Here is a 24,781-nt window from a genome sequence, read left to right as displayed (position 1 = left end):
TCATGGGTGGATGTTAATGCATTTAAAGCAATTAGAGTCTCCATATTCTCAACAAAACCCTTCTGTAATTCATCGTCACACTTGACAATTTATGGTGGCCAATTAATCTACCGACCTACACATCTTTGAGTTGTGGGCGCATGTGAAGGAAACCTTTATGGTCACTGGGAAAATATGCAACTCCTCACAGATAGCATCCAAGACCAGGATTTAACCTGGTTCTCTGTTGCTGAACTGTGACATTGTACAGCCTGAAGTTACTGGACTCATTCATGTAATGGGCTAGTTATCTTTGGAGGAAATGTTGGACTAGATGGCTGCTGTCTGCTAGAGTTCAGAAGAATGAGCAGTGACTTGATGATGATAATGATAAAAGTAATGACGTGATAAGAATGAGCAGTGACAAGGTACCGCAGGGCCCTGATAGGTTTAGTTAAGTTTACTGTTATGTGTATCGAGGTACAGTGTAAAGCTTTTTGTTGATTCAAACAAGGGGACATGACTTGAGAATTAAGGGACTGAAGTTTAGGGGTAACATGAGGGGGAACTTCTTTACTCAGATAGTGGTAGCTGTGTGGAATGAGCTTCCAGTGAAGGTGGTGGAGGCAGGTTAGTTTTTATCATTTAAAAATAAATTGGATAGTTATATGGATGGGAAAGGAATGGAGGGTTATGGTCTGAGCGCAGGTATATGGGACTAGGGGAGATTATGTGTTCGGCACGGACTAGAAGGGTCGAGATGGCCTGTTTCCGTGCTGTAATTGTTATATGGTTATATGGTTGTGTGCTAACCAGTCAGCAGAAAGATTACATGATTACCATCGAGCCATCCATAGTGTACAGATACAGGATAAAGAGAGTGCCAATTAGTGCAAGGTAGTCCAGTAAAGCCAGATCACAGATAGTCAGAGGGGCTCCATTGAGGTGGCAGCTCAGGACCGCTCTCGTTGAAAGGATGGTTCAGTTGCCTGATAACAGTTGGAAAGAAACTGTCCCTGAATCAGGAGGTATGTGCTTTCACACGTGTGTACCTCTTGCCCAATGGGATAGGGAAGATGCGGGAATGACCAGGATGAGACTCGTCCTTGATTATACTGGTGGCCTTGCCGAGGCAGCATGAAGTGTAAACTGGATCTGGTGAGGATATCTCATCCTGTTGGAAAATCTAGATCTTGAGACCATCATTGTTTAAAAATAAAGGGTGATCTATTTAAGAGAGACATGAGGTGAAATATTATTTTAGCGACTCTTAAATGTTGAACTCTCTTCCTCAAGGGGCGGTGGAAACATGTTTTTTTAATATATTTAAGGCAGAGGTTGAGCAGTGTTAACGGTATAGGGTCGTATGGATGAAAACAGACCCTTTGTCCCTTCTCAACCACTGATCAAGATGCCCCATCTAAGCTAGTCCCATTTGCCCACGTTTCATATCGCCCAAACCCTTTCCTATCCATATAATAATAATAATAATAAATTTTATTTAATGGGCGCCTTTCATACAAAATCTCAAGGACACCTTACATAGTAATCGTATTAAAAACATATAATCGGAGTAAAACAAGTAATTAAAGACATCACAATGACACAAATTAAAAACAGAATTCAATCCAAAAACAGAAAATCAAAAACACAGTGTGAAGAGAGAGCAGCGGCAACCAAATCGTGCCAGCGTCCACTCTCTCTTCACGGCAGCCATCTTGGACACAGACCTACAAGACTACAGTTAGACAAAAAAAATCATTCCCCCACAGTGGATAGCACTGTGGAGGAAGGCACAATGTCCAGTCCCCACCCCATGTTCACCCCAAAGTCAGGCCTATTGGGGCCACCGCAGTTGCCTCTACGGAGGCCCGATGTCCCTGGCCGTTCTCACCGGGTGGTCTTGCCCCGGCGTCGGGAGAGTCCTTTCGGCGGCTGGGCCACTTGGAACGGCCGCTTCTTGGTTGGAGCCCGCGGCTGCCGAAGCCGACAAGGCCGCGCCGGTTTGGCGCTCCTAGGCTCCAGATGAAAAAGTCGGCGCCCGCTCTCCTCACTGCCGCCTTGCCGCCTCTACGCACGCCGTCTCTCCGCACGCCGCCTCTCCGCTCCGCAAACCCGCAGCCCGGAGATGTTGCTTACGGCGGTCCAGCTCGCCAGAGCTCCAGCGCGGCGACCCAGGCAAGGCATCGCCCGCTCCGCTCCGCTCCAGCGCTCCAATGCAGTGCCGCCACGCAGGCCGAGGTGCTGGGTGGTTCCCACCAAGAAACGGCGCTCCAAGCCCGCTGGTAGGCCACGACGACGGGTCGACGGGCAGCCCGGAAAAAAGGCTGCCACACCGACCAGGTAGGGACCTATAAATAAAGTAACACCTACCCCCCCACATTAAAAGACCATATCCCCTACAAACAAAAAAACAGGACTCACTAAAAACTAAAAAAAAAACGAATTTAAGACGGACGGCTGCTGCTAGCAGCCGTTCACCAAGATGGCTCCCATCCAAATGTATTTTTAATGTTTTAATCGTACCTGCCTCAACTATTTGCAGGTACAGCAAGCAGTAATGAAAGCTGATGGTATGTTGGCCTTCATTACGAGAGGATTTGAGTTTAGGTGCAAGTTGTACAGGGACTGGTGAGACCGCACCTGGAGTATTAAGTGCAATTTTGGTCTCCTAATTTGAGGAAGGCTATTGACGGAGTGCAACGTAGGTTCACTACGTTAATTCCCAGGATGGCAGGACAGACATATGATGAAAGAATGGGTCAACTGCGCTTGTATTCACTGGAATTTAGAAGGATGAGAGGGTATCTGATAGAAACATATAAAATTCTTAAAGGATTGGACAGGCTAGATGCAGGAAAAATGTTTGCGATGTTGGGGTAGTCCAGAACCAGGGGTCACAATTTAAGAATAAGGGGTAGGCCATTTAGGACTGAGATGAGGAAAAAAACATTCACCTAGATTCTGAATCTGTGGAATTCTCCGCCACAGAAGGCAGTGGAGGCCGATTCATTGGATGTTTTCAAGAGAGAGAGAGATATAGCTCTTGGAGCTAAAGGAATCAAGGGATATGCGGAAAATGGGGTACTGATTTTAGATGATCAGCCATGATCATATTGAATGGCGGTGCTGGCTCGAAGGGCCTAATGGCCTACTCTTGCACCTATTTTTCTATATTTCTATGTTCTATTTCATATGGCAGCTTGTGCCATATACACACCACCCTATTTATGAAAACATTGTCCTATGGGATTCCTATCCCTCCTCTCTCTCCTTAACCCTATTCGCTCTAATTCTTGGTTCTCCTACCCTGAGAAAAAAGAGTCTGTACATTCACCCGACCTATTTCCCTCACTTATATACCTCCGTATAGTGGACTCAGTGCTGGGACCGCAGCTATTTACAATATACATCAATGATTTCGATGAAGGGATTCAAAGTAACATTAGAAATTTGCAGATGACACAAAGCTGGGTGGCAGTGTGAACTGTGAGGAGGATGCTATGAGAATGCAGGGTGACTTGGACAGGTTGGGGGAGTGGGCAGATGCATGGCAGATGAAGTTTAATGTGAATACATGTGAGGTTACCCACTTTGGTAGCAAAAACAGGAAGGCGGATTACCATCTAAATGGCGTCAAGTTGGGAAAGGGAGAAGTACAACGGGATCTGGGGGTCGTTGTTCATCAGTCCATGAAAGTAAGCATGCAGGTACAGTAGGCAGTGAAGAAAGCGACTGACATGTTGGCCTTTATAACAAGAGGAGTCGAGTATCGGAGTAAAGAGGTCCTTCTGCAGTTGTACAGAGCCCTAGTGCGACCACACCTGGAATATTGTGTGCAGTTTTGGTCCCCTAATTTGAGGAAGGACATTCTTGCTATTGAGGGAGTGCAGCGTAGGTTTACAAGGTTAATTCCCGGGATGGCGGGACTGTCATATGCTGAGAGAATGGAGCGGCTGGGCTTGTGCACTCGAGTTTAGAAGGATGAGAGGATATCTTATTGAAACATATAAGATTATTAAGGGTTTGGACACGCTAGAGGCAGGAAACATGTTCCCGATGTTGAGGGAGTCCAGAACCAGGGGCCACAGTTTAAGAATAAGGGGTAAGCCAATTAGACGGAGATGAGGAAACACTTTTTCTCACAGAGTTGTGAGTCTGTGGAATTCTCTGCATACGAGATGTGCAGTGAAATGAAAAGTGGCACTACTTGCGGATTGTGCAAAAAAAACAGAATAGAATAGAACAGAATCTGTAATTAGATATTTGTGAGAAAAAACCCCCCCAGCAATTTAAAAAAGGCACAACACAATATTAAATTGGTACAGTAAGTTAGTCCCTGGTGAGATAGGAGTTTACAGTCAATACAATACAACACAATTTATTTGTTGTCATTTGAACCCAGAGGTTCAAACAAAATTTGTTTTCTGCAGTCATACAAACAAGAAGAAGAACCAAGACGCAACACAATTTACACAAACATCCATCACAGTGAATCTCCTCCTCACTGTGATGGAAGGCAAAGTCTTGTCTCTCCCCTGCACTCCTCGTTCTCCTCCCGATGTCAGAGTCAAAGCCCCCGGCGGGCGATGGTAAATAAGTCCCACGGCAATTATAAAGCCGCGCCGGGCGATGCAAGGCCCCGCTCCAGGTCATCCTCAACCCTGCAACTCGGGCGGGAGAAGCCGCCGTTGCGGAAGCCCCGAAAAGCGGTCTCCCAGCAGGGACCCGCGGGCTCCCGGTGTCACCGTCCACCAGACCTGCGGTTGGAGCCTCCGAATCACGGGGGTCGGGTCGCAGCAGCGCGCCACCACAGCTCCACCCGCTCCGAACTCGGCCAGCTCCACGATGGTAAGTAGGTCCGCAGCTCCGCGACTGGAGAGCTCCAAGTCGTTCCGGTTGGAGGCCGCTCCACGGTGCTCGGTCCCAACGACAACGGAGACCCGACAGAGAAAAGGTCGGGTTCTCCGTGCAGGGGAAAGATTTTAAAAGTTTCCCCGCCCCCCGCCCCCCACACACATGCCCAGTTTAAAAAAAAATAAAAACTACATTCAAACGAGACAAAAAAAATTGCCTCTGGGAACAAACTCCTTCTCATCCTCTCTGTTTTGACAGCGGAGGCGTTTGCCTGACCATAGCAGCTGGAACAGTCTGTTGCTGGGGTGGAAGGGGTCCCCCATAATGTTGCTGGCTCTGGATCTGCACCTTCTGATGTATAGTTCCTGCAGAGGGGCGAGTGTAGTTCCCAAAATGCTTTCGGCCGAACGCACTACTCTCTGCAGAGCCCTCTTGTTCTGGGCAGAGCAATTCCCAAACCAGATTGTGATGTTTCCGGACAAGATGATTTTTACAGCCACTGAGTAGAAGCACTGGAGGATCCTCAGAGAGACTCTGAATTTCCTCAGCTGCCTGAGGTGGTAAAGGCGCTGCCTTGCCTTACTCACCAGCGCGGCAGCGTGTGATGTCCATGTCAGATCCTCTGACATGTGGACTCACAGGTATTTAAAGCAGCTCACCCTATCCACGGTATCCCCATTTATCTTCAGTGGCGTGTATGTCCTCGGATGTTGTGCCTTCCTAAAGTCCACGATCAGCTCCTTAGTTTCTTTGACATTCAAGAGGAGGCTGTTGTCCTGACACCAGAGTGCCAGATCAGCCACCTCTTCCCGGTAGGCCTTCTCATTATTTTTGGTGATCAGGCCCACCACCACAGTGTCATCAACAAACTTGATTATAGAGTTGGAGCTGAGCCTAGCCTCACAGTCGTGTGTATAGGGAGTACAGTAGGGGGCTGAGGACGCAACCCAGGGGAGATCCTGTGCTCAGGGTGAGGGTCTTTGATGTATTTCATCCCATCTTGACCACTTGGGTGGAGCTTGACGGAGAGAAAATCCAGGACCCAGGCACACAGGGGAGTGTTAAGCCCCAATTCCAGCAGCTTCTCAGCAAGTCTGGTGGGGACTATCGTGTTTAAGGCTGAACTAAAGTCAATGAACAGCATCCTCACATAGTCCCCCTTCTGGCTGTCGAGGTGAGCGAGAGCGGTGTGCAGAACCTGGGAGACCGCATCGTCCGTGGATCTGTTGGGACGGTATGCGAACTGTAGCGGGTCCATGTTGTGAGGGAGGAAGGCGCAGATGTGTTTCTTCACCAGCCTCTCGAAGCATTTCATGACTACCGAGTAGTCGGTAATCATTCAATGGAGCCCAGTCGCTCCATTCTTTCAACATATGACAGTCCCGCCATCCTGGGAATTAACCTCGTAAACCTACGCTGCGCTCCCTCAATAGCAAGAATGTCCTTCCTGCACACAATACTCCAGGTGTGGTCTCACTGGGGTCCTGTACAACTGCAGGAGGACCTCTTTGCTCCTATACTCAACTCGTCTTGTTATGAAGGCCAACATGCTATTATGTAGTAGAGGCTGGGTCTATCCCATCGTTTAAGAAACAGTTAGACATGTACATGGATAGGACTGGTTTGGAGGGATATGGACCAAGCGCAGGCAAGTGGGACTAGTGTAACTGGGACATTGTTGGCCAGTGTGGGCAATTTGGGCCAAAAGGCCTGTTTCCACACTGTTTCACTCTATGACTCTATGACTAAGTCCTATCATGCCCAATCCATATCAAAACCTCAGGCCCTTGAGTCCTGTGTCAGTCTCAACCCTTAATAAGAGTCAAGGACTCGAATCATTAACCATCAGCAGTTAGTTTATTTTACTTGCCCAGGGGGAGATGCATCTCAGTCAAAGGCTGTGATCACATCTCCAACGTTAGTTGACACAACATGATATGTATACACCAAGATGACTGTTGATGATGTTAAGTTGATAAATATGTGAATCATCAGGTCTGCACGTTATACATAAAGATGACTTTTGATGGTCTGGACGGAATACACGCAGACGACGACTTAAGTAGATCAATGTGTTCATCGTATTGCTGAATTTGCATCAATCACCCAGGTTGTGCAATATTGTGTCAAGTATCCCATTAGGCTTTGCAGTTCTAAAGGCTTTACTTATACACCTGGCAACACTATCGTAAATATTCTCTGCACTTGATCCAGCTTAATGGTTCTTTTCTATAGGAGGGTGGCCAAAACGGAAGAGTCCCACGTGTGACTTCACCAATGTCTTGCACAACTGCAACAGAACAGTGTAACAGCATTTAAAAGATTTTAACAATTACTCTATTCAAATAGGTATTACGATCTTGGAAAGAATACGATCTTGCATTAGAAGTCGCGGCAATTGGAAAGGAGACTCTGCTCTCAACACTCCGTTTGCCCAATGTGGATCTAAAGACTTTGGGAAGTGGAGAAACTACGCAAGTGGTTGAACCAACGCAAGGACAAGAGGTGTATACTCTTTTGTTACAATTATTTGGCAATAAAAATTAATTTGTAATCAGTGTCAAATTTTGTGAAAAGACAATTATTATTGAATTTGCTGTCATTGTGCAAATTGACTCAATTTGGATGGAGAAAAGTAAAGTATGAACTGAAATCTCAAATTGCCATCTTTCCATTATTCATGACTTTCTACATTGCCCATTAAATGGCACTGAAGGTTAAGTATAATAATTAACAGGATGATAGACACAAAAAGATGGAGTAACTCGGCGGGTCAGACAACATTTCTGGAGAAAAGGAACAGGCGACATTTTGGGTCGAGTGGTTGCAACCCGAAATGTCACCTGTTCCATTTCTCCAGACTCGCTGAGTTAGTACAGCTTTTTATGTCTTATCTTCAGTTTAAACCATCATCTGCAGTTCCTTCCTACACAATTAACAGATCCCTGGGATGGCGGGATTGTCATATGAGGAACGATTGAAAAGACGAGGCTTGTATTCACTGGAGTTTAGAAGGATGAGGGGTGGTCTTATAGAAACATATAAAATTATAAAAGGACTGGACAAGCTAGATGCAGGAAAAATGTTCCCAGTTTTGGGCGAGTCCAGAACCAGGGGCCACAGTTTTAGAATAAAGGGGAGGTCATTTAAGACTGAGGTGAGAAAGAACTTTTTCACCCAGAGAGTTGTGAATTTATGGAATTCCCTGCCACAGAGGGCAGTGGAGGCCAAGTCACTGGATGGGTTTAAGAGAGAGTTAGATAGAGCTCTAGGGGCTAGTGGAGTCAAGGGATATGGGGAGAAGGCAGGCACGGGTTATTGATAGGGGACGATCAGCCATGATCACAATGAATGGCTCGAAGGGCCGAATGGCCTCCTCCTGCACCTATTTTCTATGTCTATGTTTCTATTACCCTATGTGTGATTTGGTAATTGTTAATGGCAATTAATCAACTTTACATCTAGAATGTAAATAATTATGTTTACAACTTAAATTTATGTAGACATCTTCAAGCAAATTTTAAACATTTAATGTATTATATTTTTAATACTTTTTTTCTGTCCCCATTTTTCTCATGATCCTCTTTTTCCTTCCTACTGCATTGTTTACTTATTTTCCAGTACATTTCTTTTTATGTGGTTTCATATCAATAGGGGTACACATGCCCCCTAACCTTTCTTTGCTTCCACTAACAGTAATTTTTTGGGAATCTTAAATATGTTCAGAATATGTTGTCATTGTGTCATTGCAATTTGTATTTTGATGTCTCATGTTTAACATTAACTAGGGTAGAAACGCCCAATACTAGAGGGCATAGCCATAAGATGAGAAAGAGATATTTAAAGGAGATATGCGAGGCAGGTTTTTTTCACAGAGAGTAGTGGGGGCTTGTAACACATTGGTGGGGGAGGGGTGGGGGAGGGGGGGGTGCGGGAGGGGGGTGTGCAGGAAGGAGGGTGTGCGGGAGGGGGTGGGTGCGGTGGAAAATGCGGGGGAGGGGGAGTGATGTGTGTGTGTGGGGGGTGTGAGGAGGGGGGGGTGTGGGGGAGGGTGTGTAGGAGAGGGGGGTGTGGGGAGGGGGGGTGTGGGGGAGGGGGAACCTTCATAACTTTTGTACTATTTCACTGATCAGAAAAAAACTTATTTGACTTGCAGCAGAGGAGAATGGTAAGTAAGGTGGCGAAAAACCGTAGCGCTATGGGGGATCGTTTTTGGGTAAATTTAATTACAACGCAGACAGGAAGTGGTCAAGATGAGAGTTTTTGTGATAGATTGATTGATAGATAGATATAGATATAGATAGGTGGGGGGGGGGGGAGGAGACAAATTGGAAATACAAGGATGGAGTTGAAGGGAAAGAGAGTATAGGAAAAGTTAAGAAAGACACCAGAATTAACGGGACTGAAAGCTCATGAAGGGACAGGAGAGTATGTCCAAATGAAATAGAAATTGACGTGAAAGGTGAGGTGAGTAATGCATTAAAAGTATTAAATGAATGCGCAAAGTATAAGAATTAATGTGGATGAGCTTGAAGCTCAGTTAGAGATTGTTAATTATATGACATTGTTGGGATTACAGAGACATGGCTGCAGGAGGATTGGGGCTAGGAACTGAATATTCACGGTTATAACTCCTATAGAAAGTACAGGTAGGTGGGCAGAGGAGGTGGGGTAGCTCTGTTGGTGAGAGACTAAATTCTGTCCCTTGTGAGGAGTACATCGGGACTGAGTTTTACACAGAGAGTGGAGAATCTGTGGAATTCTCTACCACAGAAGGTAGTTGAGGCCAGTTCATTGGCTATATTTAAGAGGGAGTTAGATGTGGCCCTTGTGGCTAAAGGATTCAGGGGGTATGGAGAGAAGGCAGGGATGGGATACTGAGTTGGATGATCAGCCATGATCATATTGAATGGCGGTGCAGGCTCGAAGGGCCGAATGGCCTACTCCTGCACCTATTTTCTATGTTTCTATGATGTCTAGAGTCGCTGTGGATAGAATTGAGGAACTGTAAAGGTACGAAGACACTAATGGGAGTTATCTACAGGCCCCCAAACAGTAGCCTGGATATAGGGTGCAAGTTGCTGCAGCAGTTAAAATAGTAAGATTAAATGAGAACTTACCAGTTTGAAGTTTGATCTGTATTTTATGAGGAGTTACGATGAGGGATTACGTGAAGAACCCGCTCAGTGCGCAGGCGCGGCATACTTCCAAGCAGCGGTGTGGAATCACAGATAGACACAGTTATTTGAAGTAAACAGTAAAGATAAGGAGACATCAATTTATTAGTTTGATCCATATAATGAGGGTGCGAGCGGAGGGCACGTAATCCCTCATCGTAACTCCTCATAAAATACAGATCAAACTTCAAACTGGTAAGTTCTCGTTTAATCTTACTATTTTACTTCGGAGTCACGTGAGTGACTACGTGAAGATTTCAAAGCTCTGTGATTTCAAACCGTGTAACAGTTTCATTTCACGCACTGCCGAAGTTCTTGAGGGAGGAAGTGTTATCGTAATCAACCAATGAGTCTATTTGTAGAAAAACACAATGGTATTTTTTAAACAATAACAACAAAGAATTAAGTTGCTCCCCTGGGCTTAAATTAAATATTTGCAGTTCGTAAATCTTTACTGCAAATAAACCAGGTTTTGCCAACGGCTTATTATAAAATTTCTGAACGGTCTTTTCCCCACCCCACCATCCTGCTGTAGCCAGGATGTGGTCTATAGGCATGTCCATTCTTTAGCCGTCGACATGGATGCTGCCCTGGTGGAATAAAATTTGTACATGTTAGTGTTTATCCCAGCAGTTTCTAGCACCTGCTTGAGCCATCTCGCAATGGTTTGGCTCGTCACCCGACCATAAGGTTTTTGTGACTGACCCACAAGGCTTTTCATCTCACTCGAATAATTTGGTTGTGTCTATGTAGGATAGTAGGTGGGTCATGGCACATAACCATGGTTCTGGTGGGTAAGGCACGACTGGATTAGGTGTTCCTGGTCTGCTCTGTTTGATCAGTCGCTGGATAACGACAGATCTGGTCTGGAGCTGTGATCATGTTGTCCAGTCGCAATAGGTGTAGTGACTGGACCCTCTGAGCGGATACAAGTGCCATCAACATGAGCGTCTTTAGTGTAGCTTGCTCGAGGCCGAGGGATCTGGCTGGTGGCCATTCCCTGAGATATGTCAGGACCACACTGCTATCCCAAATATGGGTATACCTGGGCTTAGGGCTTGATATTGTAAATGCCCTTCATCAGTTTTACCACCAGTGGATGGGATCCCATCGCCTGTTGTCCTGGCGCTGGTTTGAGATAAGCAGAAAGAGCACTCTGCGCTGTGTTGATGGCACTGTAGCTGATCCCTACATCGTGGTGTAGATAGGCCAGGAACTCCAGTATGTTGGTGGCTGTGGCTGTTGCGTATGTTGTCCCTGTTTCCTGGCAGTACTTCTCCCTTTTTTGATGCTGGTTAAGTACTGCCTCTTGGTGGATGTTCGAAGGGATGCCGACATGGTGGTGATGGTTTGTTTGGACAATCCCAGTCCCAGGTAAGGTCTGTTCAAACTTGCAACCCAGGCGTTTAATTTTCTCATGGCATGGGTGTTTAGCTTACCTGGTAGGTAAGTAGCTGATAGCCAAATATGTCTTTCGACACACCATTGCCAAATCATGTTGACCAATTTGTCGCATGATAATGATTTTATGCCACCCATATGGTTAATATAAGCCATCACCGTAGTATTTATAAATTTGTAACCGAACATGCAAGTGCTGCATATTAGATACATATGCTTTTAAACCATAAAAGGCGCCCAACATCTCTAGATAGTTAATGCCCAGTGTAAGTAGTAATGATGACTCTAGGTTAGTCCATCTACCACCTGTGCTGGATATGGAGTTAGTCGCTCCCCAGCCTTGAGCACTGGCATCTGTTTGAATAACTAAAGTAGGGTTAGTGATAAAGATAGGGCTGAAACTATGCCAAATGTTTTCTGCCCACCACTGTAGCTCTGATATTGCTTCAGTGGGTAAGTTCATGACACGATCATAGTGACCTGTATGTCGTTTTATTGCCTGTACCTTTGCTCTCTGTAAATTTTTTGATAGTGCAAAGGTCCGAATTGTGTAACCGGAAATGCTGCTACCATTTCCCCAATTACTCTTGCTATTTGTCGAATAGTTGGTCGCTCGTTGACCATTAAATTGTTGCATGATTGTGCTAATTCAACCATTTTTGCCTTTGGCAAGGTAACAGTCATATGGACTGAGTTAATTGTGAAGCCCAGGTAGTCCATGATAGTGGATGGCTTCAACTTAGATTTATCTGGATGTAGGACGAACCCCAGAGTTTCGAGGAGCTGTTTTGTAGCTGATACTGCTGCCACAGCCAATTCCATCGTTTTCCCTACTATCAGAATATCATCCAGATATGCCATGACATTATGTTTTTGTTTTCTTAGTATTGCCATGGCTGGGTTCAATATTTTGGTGAATAATCTCGGGGCTGAAGTTAGCACATAGGGCAATGCTTTGTACCATCCAGATAAATTTTAGGTATCTGCGATGATCCTTGTATATGGGTACTAGATAGTAAGCATCTTTAAGATAAATGCTTGCCATGAAGTGTCCTTTGGAATTCAGTTGTTTGGCAGTAACATATGTCTCCATTTTGAAATGTATATACTTAACAAATTTGTTTAGTGATGTTAAGTCAATGATGATGCGACAGCCACCATCTTTTTTGGTTTTAGTGAATATATTCGATACAAATTCCAAAGGTTCATGTTTGGTCTTTTCGATGACCCCCTTTGTGATAAGTCTCACCAGTTCAGCTTGTCCCTCACGTTTCTCTTTGACGGAGGGAGAAATACCCTTTGGGGCCAATGTTGAACTGGCGACGTTTTTTCTGACATGAATTGTATTTTATATCCACTAATGCTGTTGAGTATATACTTGTCACTCGTGACCATACCCCATGCTTCTTTAAACAAGTGTAATCTCCCCCCTGTTAATAAAGCACCCTTATTCTCTATATGCTGGTAGGGACCAGACCCACCTACCTCCATGGTTATTGGCGATTCTGTTTCTTCATTTTCCTGAAGGTTTTGTTCTGACGTGCCGGCGATGTTGGGGGGAGGCGCATTTTCCAGAGGGTCCGCTGCGGGCCCTGATCTAAAAAGATCTTTGGGGTAATGTGCGGACCCCAAGCGTTCACCAGTCCCATATTGCGGAAGTCGACTGGTGGATGCCGTGGGGTGCTGCCGCTTGGGTATCGGAGGTCTTGGTTTGCTCGTCCCGTGGCCTGCCCTCATTAGGCCGAAGGTTTTTAATGCTTCCTCCATCTCCTTCAGTTTTTTATTGAGTTCTTTCCCAAATAGCAGCGCGTCCGTCTCCGCAGCTGGGGCTTTACACAAGCCAGCAAATTTGGGAATGAGGGCAGGTCTTATGTTTCCCTCCGGAGATTGTTGATCTCAAATTGTGTGGTACACATTAATGCCAGCACATCCTGCTGGCAGGTATCCATCTCCGTGGTATCCACGGAACGAGCAAAGGCTGTGATGGCCGACGTCAGGAGCTTAGGATCCGCTGTAGCTTGAGTTCTTGGGTCCGGATGTGTGACCCCACATGCTCCCAGATTTGGCTGTTGACACTTTTTACTTTGAGGGCCTCACAGTTTTCTGGTGCTGTGTGTTGTTTCAGCACCTCAGCGAGCACCTTTTCCAGTAATGGTTTATTGGATAGATGGTTGATGCTGGCCGCCATTCTTGGTTCCAGCGGTGCTCCAGCCCGTGAGGTTGCTACAAAGCGGTCCACCACACCCAACAGCTCTTCCTGTTCCTGCACCCCTGGCATACTCCCGAATTTGTCCGCCTGCCCCTGTTCCAGACCAGCCCAGCCCTGGTCACCAATGCTAGCCTCCAGTAATGAGGGAGCAGAGGGCAGTGCATGAAACACTGTGGAGGGGGTGCCTGACCTCCCTCCGCGAGAGCGCTCTTCCTGCACATCTCGCTGGAGTTGCTCCAATAGCTGTTGGATGCAGCTCAGGCGGCTGTCTCTCCTCCATTCAGGTGGAGAAATGTCCCCGTTCGACGAATCGGACGCCACCGGCCGGATGCCTGTTCGGATGGCTAGACATCCAGCCCGCAGTTCAGGCACTAGCGGGACTGGGCTCGGTGCGGTGATGGGGATAGCGGAGCGCCCGGTAATTGTTCCTACCGCCTTCTTCTGGAGCTTTTGTGCCTTGTAGTAGCGAAAGCGCCCCTCAAGCAGCGCGTCTCGCAGGCACCTGCTCCGAGAGCCGCTCCAGCGGCTCATGCGGCTCTCTCTCCCCCCATGCGGGTGGAGAGACGTCCCGTCCGAATTCGGGAACACCTGCCGGATGCCTCTTCGGGTGGCTATGCATCCAGCCCGCTGCTCAGGTACTAGCGGGCTGGGCTCGGCACGGTGTCGGGGAATAGAGGAACACCGGGTAAACGCTCCTACCGCCTGTTGCTGCCCCCCTCCCCGACGGGAAAACGTTCCTCCTCGAACGGGGGACAGTTTTGTTCCAGAGCCTTTTTCTCTGCCTGTAAAAAACACAAGGAGAAAAAGGCTCACCTGTAAAAGAAACCCGACCTCAGGGTACTCACCTGACGGTCCGTTTCATTCTGTAGCGGGAGCGCCTAGCTCCCGTTGCAGCCGCTGTTGCACTGCTGGCGTAAATGCCGCGCCTGCGCACTGAGCGGGTTCTTCACGTAGTCACTCACGTGACTGCGAAGTAAAATCAGCATGTAACAAAGGTAATGCCACTGTGTTTATGGGAGATTTCAATATGCAGGTAGACTGGGAAAATCAGGTTGGTTCTGGGCCCCAAGAAAGGGTGTTTGTGGAGTGCCTCCGAGATGGATTTTTAGAACAGGTTGTATTGGATCCTACCAGAGAGAATGTTATTCTGGTTTTGGTGGTGTCTAATGAACCAGATTTAATAATGGAACTCAAGGTAAAAGAACCGCTAGGAGGCAGTGATCATAATATGATAAATTTTAATCTGCAACAAGACGAAGTGGAACCCGTTGGGTCTCTGTCACATGGGAGGCCTGGTCCCCCAACGCAACCCGTTCCCCAATGCAATATTCCACCACTCACCCATAGCCCCCAACTGCGCAGGCGCGGCTAATTTCCCCTCATTCCCCAGCACTCCCTCCCCTTCTCTTCATCCTCCCTCTTCTTTCCCCTCTCCTCCTCCCCTCCCCAATCCCTCCTTCACCACTCCCTCCCTCTCTTTTCCCCTACTGTCAGTCACTCTCTCCCTCGCTCCCTCCCTGGGAGTAATGTAAGTAATGTTACACGTGTCACAGTTGTGAAAAAAAGATGGCGATCTGAATTTTGGAAAGGCCCCAACTGCACAGGCACAACTGAGGTTGGGTGCACTTTGTGGCACCAGTAAAGACGCGCACGGGAGCTCTCCCCTAACTGCGGCTGCGCGGGTGGGGACGCTATTTTAAGCTATTTTTTTTTTAACGTTAATAACTTTTAAAATATACCATCAATCTGAACAAAACTTGTGTCTTTTACAACACAGGACAATGGTGAGTAAGGTGGGACAAAAATGGTATGTGTCCTGTCCACTCGGAGTAAATGACGCCCCGTTAGCTGGATGGCGCTATCAGGAACGTCGATGTTGAGCCAAGTTTCCGTGAAGATCAGGATGTTGCAGTCTTTGGTCCAGTTGTGGGAGGTGATCCTTAGCCGGAGTTCATCCATTTTGTTTGCCAGTGAGCACACGTTGGCGAGGAAAAGGCTAGGAATCGCTAGCCTGTGTGGGGCTAGCTCTAACCTGGCCTTTAACCCACCTCTGCGTCCCCGGCGGTGCTTTCGGACGCGTCGCTGTCTGTTGGTGCTTCCGGTCGGCCGAGCTGGCTTGGTGCGCGCTGGTGTTCTACAGCTCCGTTGCACCGCGCCTCCGTGGCTCCGGTGGCGTTCTCCAGCCCCGCGGCTCTGCTGACGTTCTCCAGCCCCGCGGCTCCGCTGGCCTTCTCCAGCTCCGCTGGCGTTCTCCAGCCCCGCTGCTCCGGTGGCGGTTTTCCGCCCCGCGGCTCTGCTGGCGTTCTCCAGCCCCGTAGCTCTGCTGGCGTTCTCCAGCCCCGCGGCTCCGCTGGCCTTCTCCAGCCCCACAGCTCCGCTGGCGTTCTCCAGCCCCGCTGCTCCGGTGGCGGTTTTCCGCCCCGCGGCTCTGCTGGCGTTCTCCAGCCCCGTAGCTCTGGTGGCGGGCTCCAGCCCCGCGGCTCAGCTGCCGTTCTCCAGCCCCACGGCTCCGCTGGCGTTCTCCAGCCCCGCGGCACTGCTGGCGTTCTCCAGCCCCGCGGCTCCGCTGGCGTTCTCCAGCCCCGCGGCTCCGGTGCTCCGTTGCTCTGACGAGCTCAGCAGCGAGACGGAGATCGCCCAGAAAGTTGTTGCAGCTGCAGGAACCGAAGTCCAGAAGTTCCTGTCGGCTGTATAAAAGGGATACAAGACTGCTCCGTGTGAGCAGCCTTGAAACAGGTAGGGGAATTGTCGCTATTTCTCCATTTTTTGGGAGACACGGGGCGTCGCGATGTGCCCGCGCCGCCGCCATTTTGAGTTCGTGGATGTGGGCCCAACTTGAGGATGTGACAAGTAAACTGGATGAAGGAGAGCCAGTAGATGTAGTGTATCTGGGCTTTCAGAAAGCCTTTGATAAGGTCCCACACAGGAGATTAGTATGCAAAATTAGAGCACATGGTATTGGGGGTAGGGTATTGACTTGTTTAGAGAATTGGTTGGCAGACAGGAAACAAAAAGTAGGCATAAACTGGTCTCAGTCAGATTTGGTCTCCTAATTTGAGGAAGGATATCCTTGCTATTGAGGGAGTGCAGCGTAGGTTCATGAGGTTAATCCCCGGGATGGAGGGACTGTCATATGAGGAAAGACTGGGCTTGTATTCACTGGAATTTAGAAGGATGAGAGGATTCTTATGCAGTGCCCTCCATAATGTTTGGGACAAAGACCCATCATTTATTTATTTGCCTCTGTACTCCACAATTTAAGATTTGAAATAAAAAAAATCACATGTGGTTAAAGTCCACATTGTCTGATTTTATTAAAGGGTATTTTTAAACAATTTGGTTTCACCATGGAGAAATTAGAGTTGTGTTCATACATAGCTCCCCCCCCCCCCCATTTCAGGGCACCATAATGTTTGGGACAGGTTCACAGGCGTTTGTAATCGCTCAGGTGTGTATAAATGCCTCCTTAATGCAGGTATAATAGAGCTCTCAGCACCTAGTCTTTCCTCTGGACTTCCCATCACCTTTGGAAACTTTTATTGCTGTTTATCAACGAAGTCAAAGAAGCAATTATATGACCGAGAAACAAGAATAAGACTGTTAGAGACATCAGCCAAACCTTAGTCTCACCGAAATTAACTGTTTTGAACATCATTAAGAAGAATGAGAGCACTGGTGAGCTTACTAATCACAAAAGGACTGGCAGGCCAAGGAATACCTCCACAGCTGATGACAGAATTCTCTATAATAAAGAAAAATCCCCAAACACCAGCGTCTCGACGGCGTACGCAGCGTCTGGACGGCGTACGCAGCGGCTCGACGGCGTACACATAGCGCGTGGCGTTGCGCCATGACGTCAGGCCGCCCCCCTTGCAACCGCGTGTTGCGGGAACAGACCCAACAAGTCTGCACTCGGTCTCGTTACTATTAAAACGCAAAGTACTTGTGCTATAACACCAGGATAAATGCTCAACAAAGAAAACCAAGCCCATTGCCAAAGTAGCATCTAAACTGCCTGTACACATTTATGCTATAGGCCAATAACCAATAATTCAGTAATAAGCTGTCTACACGTTTAAATACATATAAAAACTAAGTGTTCAGATACCTATAAACTTAATCTGCTTTGATGAAAGAGTATTGCTGTGCTGGCCTGCATGACTTCAGATCATCAGGAAGAAACTGTCTCGACCCAAAACGTCTCCCATTCCTTCAGAGATGCTCATCTCCCGTTGAGTTACTCCAGCATTTTGTGTCTATCTTCAGCTTCAACCAGTATCTGCAGTTCTTTCCTACACAGTTGGAAACTGTCAGTTGTTTTCAGGAGAGAGAGTAAAGGGCCTGTCCCACTTGGTCGTCATTTACGCAATAGTCGCGCGCGTCATCATGCGTCCGCACAGCCGTCTGGAGCGCATGACGTCATTTGAAGATAGACACAAAATGCAGGAGTAACTCAGCGGGACCGGCAGCATCTCTGGAGAGAAGGAATGGATGATGTTTCGGGTCGAGATTCTTCTTCAGTCTGAAGAAGGGTCTTGACCCGAAACGTCACCCATTGCTGCTAGTCCCGCTGAGTTACTTTTGACTGAGTACTGCATTTTCAGTCTATCTCCAATCGTCTTGGCCCTGCTCTGGGAGTAGGAGTGGGGGCGGATCCGGATACGCAATGGCCGTAAGCCCCAGGCCGAGCTCGGCAATCGCTTGCCTGCTGCTGCTGCTATTGGAGGTGAGATGTTGCGCTGCGCCAGGGTGTCCCATATCACCATAATTTACGTGACAGGCCAGTGGCGTGCAAAGATTTTGTGCAGAACTAAATCTTGGAGCACTGGGCGATACCGCGCGCAACTCCACACTCCTCCACGCGCCCGTCCCGTGCTACCCACACGCTACCAGGTCGCGTAAATGGTGCGCAAATGACGGCCAAGTGGGACAGGCCCTTAACTACTGCACAGGCCAGAGATATGTACATGTGCAACTGGCTTAAAGAAAACAAACTGGTTGCTTGTAGACTGTTGGAATCTAAAATTCAAGATAACAGCAGTTACAGATGGATGGGATAATCAAGACTGAGGGATTTGGTTTATGACTTTTATAGTAAAATACTTATATGCCAACTTATTTTGCAGTGCAATGTGTCAAAGTCTTTCGAAAGCTGGAGATGATCATTGTGATGGCAAATTTACCAAACTCTATAAACATACAATTTATTCAGGATAATAGATCATTAATACAATGTCTGTACTGAACGTCATGGTTGATTAGTGTTTGGGATGGCAACCATTCTTTTAGAATTAAGGGAATTCACTCTTTATCTTCCAGAGCTAAACGTGTACATGGGTAAGGATGGGAGGGGGCAAATGCATCTTGATAGATTATTTGACATAATAAAGTTATGAATCTTGTTCATGAGAATCCTTTTCAACTTCATCTTAACTTGATTGTGTTTACAAATAAACTGACAATCTTTATTTTCCTAAATATTCTCAAATATTCTTGTGGTTTGTTTAACTAGAGCAAATTGGAAAAACCTACTGTTGAGGACAAATTAACAGTTCAGAACACTTCAGAACAGTTGAAGGCAATGGATGAAGTTTTGGTTGATCTGACAAAAGATGGTAAGAAATGCATAGCTTTGTCACTATCTTTTGGCAACGCACGATGAAACTGGTGATTTATGTTTGTACAGTACATTCAGAAAGTATTCAGACCGCTTCACGTTTTCCACATTTTGTTACGTTACAGCCTTATTCTAAAATGGATTAAAGTATTTTTATCATCAAACTACACACAATACCCCATATTGAAAAAGAGAAAACAGGCGTTTAGACCTGTTAGACCGGCGATCGTTTCGCCGAACACCTCCGCTCAGTCCGCAATAAACTACCTGAACTCCCGGTGGCTCAGCACTTCAACTCCCCCTCCCATTCCCAATCCGACCTCTCTGTCCTGGGTCTCCTCCATTGCCAGAGTGAGCAACACCGGAAATTGGAGGAACAGCACCTCATATTCCGCCTGGGTTGCTTGCGTCCGGTGGCATGAACGTTGAATTCTCCCAATTTTGCTAGCCCTTGCTGTCTCCTCCCCTTCCTTAACCCTCGAGCTGTCTCCTCCCATCCCCCCGCCCTCGGGCTCCTCCTCCTCCCTTTTTCCTTCCTTCTCCCCCCCACCCCCCATCAGTCTGAAGAAGGGTTTCGGCCCGAAACGTTGCCTATTTCCTTCGCTCCATAGATGCTGCTGCACCCGCTGAGTTTCTCCAGCATTTTTGTGTACCAGGCGTTTAGACCTGTTGGAAGGTGAACCTCCGCTGCAGCCTGAGGTGCAGAACGCTCTGGAGCAGGTTTTCTTCAAGGATCTCTCTGTACTTTGCTCCATTTATCTTTCCCTCGATCTTGACTAGTCTCCCAGTTCCTGCCACTGAAAAACATCCCCACAGCATGATGCTGCCACCACCATGCTTCACCGTAGGTATGGTATTGGCCAGGTGATGAGCGGTGCCTGGTTTCCTCCAGACGGGACAACCTGGCATTCAGGCCATGGAGTTCAATTTTGGTTTCATCAGACCAGAGAATCTTGTTTCTCATGCCTTTTGGCAAACTCCAAGTGGGCTGTCATGTGCCTTTACTGGAGTGGCTTCCGTCTGGCCACACTACCATAAAGGCTTGAATGGTGGAGTGCTGCAGATATAGTTGTCCTTCTGGAAGGTTCTCCCATCACCACAGAGGAACTCTGGAGCTCTGTCAGAGTGACCATCGGGTTCTTGGTCACCTCTCTGACCAAGGCCCTTCTCCCCCGATTGCTCAGTTTGGATGACAATTTATGAATGACGGAGGCCGCTGTGCTCTTCAGGACCTGCGATTCTGCAGAAATTGTTTTATACCCTTCCCCAGATCTGTGTCTCGGCACAATCCTGTCTCGGAGGTCTACGGACAATTTCTTCATGGCTTGGTTTTTGCTCTGACATGCACTGTCAACTCTAGGACCTGATATAGACAGGTGGGTGCCTTTCCAAATCATGTCTAATCAATGTAATTTACCACTGGTGGACCAATCAAGTTGTAGAAACATCTCAAGGTTAATCAATGGAAACGGGATGAACCTAAGCTCAATGTTGAGTGTCATAGCAAAGGGTCTGAATACTTATGTAAATGAGATGTTTCAGTCATTTCCTTTTAATTACTTTGCGAAAATTTCTAAACATTTGTTTTTGCTTCTTCGTTCTGGGGTATTGTGTGTAGATAGATGATAAAAAAAATAATTTAATTTATTTTAAAATAAGGCTATAACATAACAAAAGGTGGACAAAGTGAAGGGGTCTGAATACTTTCTGAATGCACTATATGTAAGAAGCATTTCTTGATCAAATATTAATGATGCAATCAGCTGTGCCACTTGGTTTGACAATCATGAATTTAAATTCAACTTTTAGATTCAGCACCTTTAGAAAGGAGATGAAGAGGAATTTTATTTAGTCAGAGAGCGGGGAATCTGTGGAATCATTGCCACAGACAGATGTGGAGGCCAAATCAATGGATATTTCTAAACCGGAAATTGACAGATTCTGGATTAATAACAATGTCAGGGGTTATGGGGTGAAGGCAGGAGAATGGGATATAGAGGGAAAGCTAGATCAGCTATGATTCGGACGACAGATGGCACAATGGGCTAAGTGTTCGGCTGGCAACCTGAAGGTGGCCGGTTCGAATCCTGCTTGGAGTGTGTGTACTGTCGTTGTGTCCTTGGGCAAGACACTTCACCTACCTTTGCCTGGGACTAGAGACGGAAATTAGCTACTGATTGGCTACAATCTCGCATATTTACATGCAAATGTTCATTAATATGCACTGTCCCTATAAACAAATTATTATTATTATTATTATTGATTGGCAGAGTAGATTTGATGGGAAGAATGGCCAAATTCTGCTTCTAGAACTAATGAACTGGAGATTTGAGTATAAAACACAGGTTGACATTTCAGTGCAGTGCTTTAAGAGATATGCACTGAGATAACATATCTTTCGGACGATATGTTAAGCTACATCTGCTTATATCCTTACTGGCATAAGAGCAAAGTTTCGCAGCACCATTGTTATGCTGGTTATGCTGGCCAATGTTTTAACCTCTGTAGCAAGTATTGCAACATTGAGCTGATGCTATGCTGCTGTGGGATCCTTCATTGGCTGTGATGTCTTCATTTTGGACATTCTAAGATTATGATAAAATGGTATAAAAATCAATATACCATTTCTTTTAACTATACTTTGCAGTTGTGATTACAGTAATTCACTGTAGAAATTACGTCCCTTTTATGTTTCTATGCCTAGTTACCTTTCCAGTGAAAACAGAAGAATTGACAGAAAGTGAACGCTCCACTGCACTTTATATGACCATTTTATTTGGGCCAATAAATACCGCTCATCACAAAGGTAGAATATTTGAACTTGTAGCATGTCAAATATTTTAAATGTTTTTGAAAATATGTCTCAGTAAAGGTTTATACTATTTACTCGGATTCAGACCCTGGGAACTTTTTGAGATCAGAGTACAATCAATATCATTTGTTAGCACCAGTCGAAATATGGGACATAAAGGGAAAAGTAGTGAGAATACAATATATATCTATATTACTAAAACTCTGTTCTTGACCGGTTTTGGCTTTCTGTGCTGCGGTTTCCGAGAGTACGCCGCGACCTATGGCCGTCATTTTTGGCCACCTCGCTCAGAGCCCCCCTCCGCCGCATGTGTGCCGAGGATTTTTCCCGTCGATGAAAATTGACAGAGATATTAATGTTTTTACAACATTCACCATTCTCTCTGCTGCCCCCGCTGGACGGAGGGGGAGGGACTATAAAACCAGGAAGTGGTGTGCCTCAATCAGTCTCTAAAAGTGGTATGCCTCAATCAGTCTCTGCAAGTGGTGTGCCTCAATCAGAGCTTTGAATGACACTGACAAATGTCTACAGCACTGTGAGTACCCTTGAAAATGAAAATATGGTTAGAGGTAAAAAAGCACTGCCTGCAATAGGTTGTTTGGGTTTGGGTTGAAGTAACAAGGCACTCTCTCTCCCCCCCTCCCTCTCCTCTTCCCCCCCCACCCCCCTCCCTCTCTTCTTCCCCCACCCCCCCACCCCCCTCCCTCTCCTCTCCCCCCCCCCTCCCTCTCCTCTGCCCCCCTCTCCTCCTCTCCTCTCCCCCCTCTCCTCTCCCCCCCTCTCCTCTCCCCTCTCTCTCCTCTCCCCCCTCTCTCCTCTCCCCCTCCCTCTCCTCTTCCCCCCCTCCCTCTTCTCTCCCCTCCATCTCCTCTCCCCTCCATCTCCTCTCCCCTCCATCTCCTCTCCCTCTCCTCTCCTCTCCCCTCCCTCTCCTCTCCTCTCCCCTTCCTCTCCTCTCCTCCCCCCTCTCCTCCCCCCCCCTCTCCTCCCCCCCTCTCCCCTCTCCTCCCCCCCCCTCCTCCCCCCCCTCTCCTCCCCCCCCTCTCCTCCCCCCCTCTCCTCCCCCCTCTCCTCCCCCCTCTCCTCCCCCCCTCTCCTCCCCCCCTCCCCTCCCCTCCCCCCTCTCCTCCCCCCTCTCCTCTCCCCCCTCCCCTCTCCTCTTCCCCCTTCCCCCCCTCTCTCTCTCTCTCCCCTGTTTTTCTCCTCCCCTCCATCCCCTCCTCCACCGTCCCTCCCCTAAACCCCCATCCCCTCCACACACCCCTACCCCCTCCCTGCACCCCACCTCTCCCCCGCCCCTCATCTCACCCCCCTCTCAGCACTCCCTCTCTCTCCCCCTCTCTCTCCCCCCCCTCTCCCCCCCTCTAACCCCCCCCCCTCTCTCCTCCCCCCCCTCTCTCCTCCCCCCCTCTCTCTCCCCTCCTCCCCCCCTCTCTCTCCCCCCTCCTCCCCTCCATTAGCGTGAGTGCGGGAGGGGGGGGGGTGTAGTTAGTGTGTGACGCTGCATGCCGCCTTCCCCCCCCCCACAACCGCACGTTGGGGGAACAGACCCAACGGGTCTGCACTTGGTCTAGTGTATTATAAGATTAAAGATCTAAAATTGTGAAATGGCCATGTACCAAGAAGACCTTGCACAGATTTAAGTTTAGTATGGAAAAAAAACATTTTAACTGTTGAAATGATACAGAGGTACCAATGATTAGAGGATTGGATTAAAAGGAGTGGTGAAGTAAGATCCTGAGGGATGATATCATCGATGTTTGTGGCATGTCAAATGGTTAAAGATTTTTCGAGACAGGAAGGGTAGCAAGGTAGCAGTCTGCGCTGCTGCCGCACTGCTCCAGGGACCTGTGTTTCATCCAGGCGTCTCTGGTTCTGTCTATGTGGCGTGGCACATTCTCCCTCAGGCACATTCTCCCTCAGGCACATGAGTTTCCTCTGGATGCGCCAGTTTCCATCCCAATCCCAAAGACATGCAGGTGATCACTATAAGTTACGGTATTAAATGGCATAAAGAATCAAAGGGAAGCTGAGGTATATAAGAGAAAACAGGTTGCAAGGGGCACAGGTAAATGAGGAGGAAGGAGTGGAATAATGGGATGGCCCTGCTATGAGCCAGCATGGACCTGATCACTCAAGTGGCCTTCATCTGCACCATGAAAATTAAAACAAAAACTCAAATTCTGGAATTCTGACACAAAATCACACTACCAGGGAGAATGGCGGAAAGAATTGATAGCAATGTTTAAGAGGTATTTAGGCAGGGATTGAATGGTGGGAAACAAAAATGCTGGAGAAACAGCGGGTGAGGCAGCATCTATGGAGAAACAGCGGGTGAGGCAGCATCTATGGAGAAACAGCAGGTGAGGCAGCATCTATGGAGCGAAGGAAATAGGCGACGTTTCGGGTCAAAATCCTTCTTCAGACGGAGGTTCTACTGCAGTTGTACAGGGTCTTGGTGAGACCACACCTGGAGTATTGCGTACGGTTTTGGTCTCCTAATCTGAGGAAGGACATTCTTGCCATAGAGAGAGTACAGAGAAGGTTCACCAGACTGATTCCTGGGATGTCAGGACTTTCATATGAAGAAAGACTGGATAGACTCGGCTTGTACTCGCTAGAATTTAGAAGATTGAGGGGGGATCTTATAGAAACTTACAAAATTCTTAAGAGGTTGGACAGGCTAGATGCAGGAAGATTGTTCCCGATGTTGGGGAAGTCCAGAACAA

General features: G+C 47.4%; 1 protein-coding gene across 1 annotated transcript in view; it reads left to right on the top strand.

Annotated features, from left to right (window-relative positions):
• Positions 1–24,781, top strand: part of cfap54 (cilia and flagella associated protein 54) — a 343,797-nt gene that overhangs the window by 37,998 nt on the left and 281,018 nt on the right. The window contains exons 12-14 of the mRNA XM_033039312.1: positions 7,186–7,341; positions 19,136–19,238; positions 21,945–22,046. Coding sequence (XP_032895203.1) covers positions 7,186–7,341; positions 19,136–19,238; positions 21,945–22,046 — 361 coding nt within the window. The remainder of the gene's footprint in view (positions 1–7,185; positions 7,342–19,135; positions 19,239–21,944; positions 22,047–24,781) is intronic.

The sequence above is a fragment of the Amblyraja radiata genome, chromosome 21 (assembly GCF_010909765.2).
Source record: "Amblyraja radiata isolate CabotCenter1 chromosome 21, sAmbRad1.1.pri, whole genome shotgun sequence".
In the NCBI taxonomy this organism is placed as follows: Eukaryota; Metazoa; Chordata; class Chondrichthyes; order Rajiformes; family Rajidae; genus Amblyraja; species Amblyraja radiata.
This window is presented reverse-complemented; position numbering and strand designations above follow the sequence as displayed.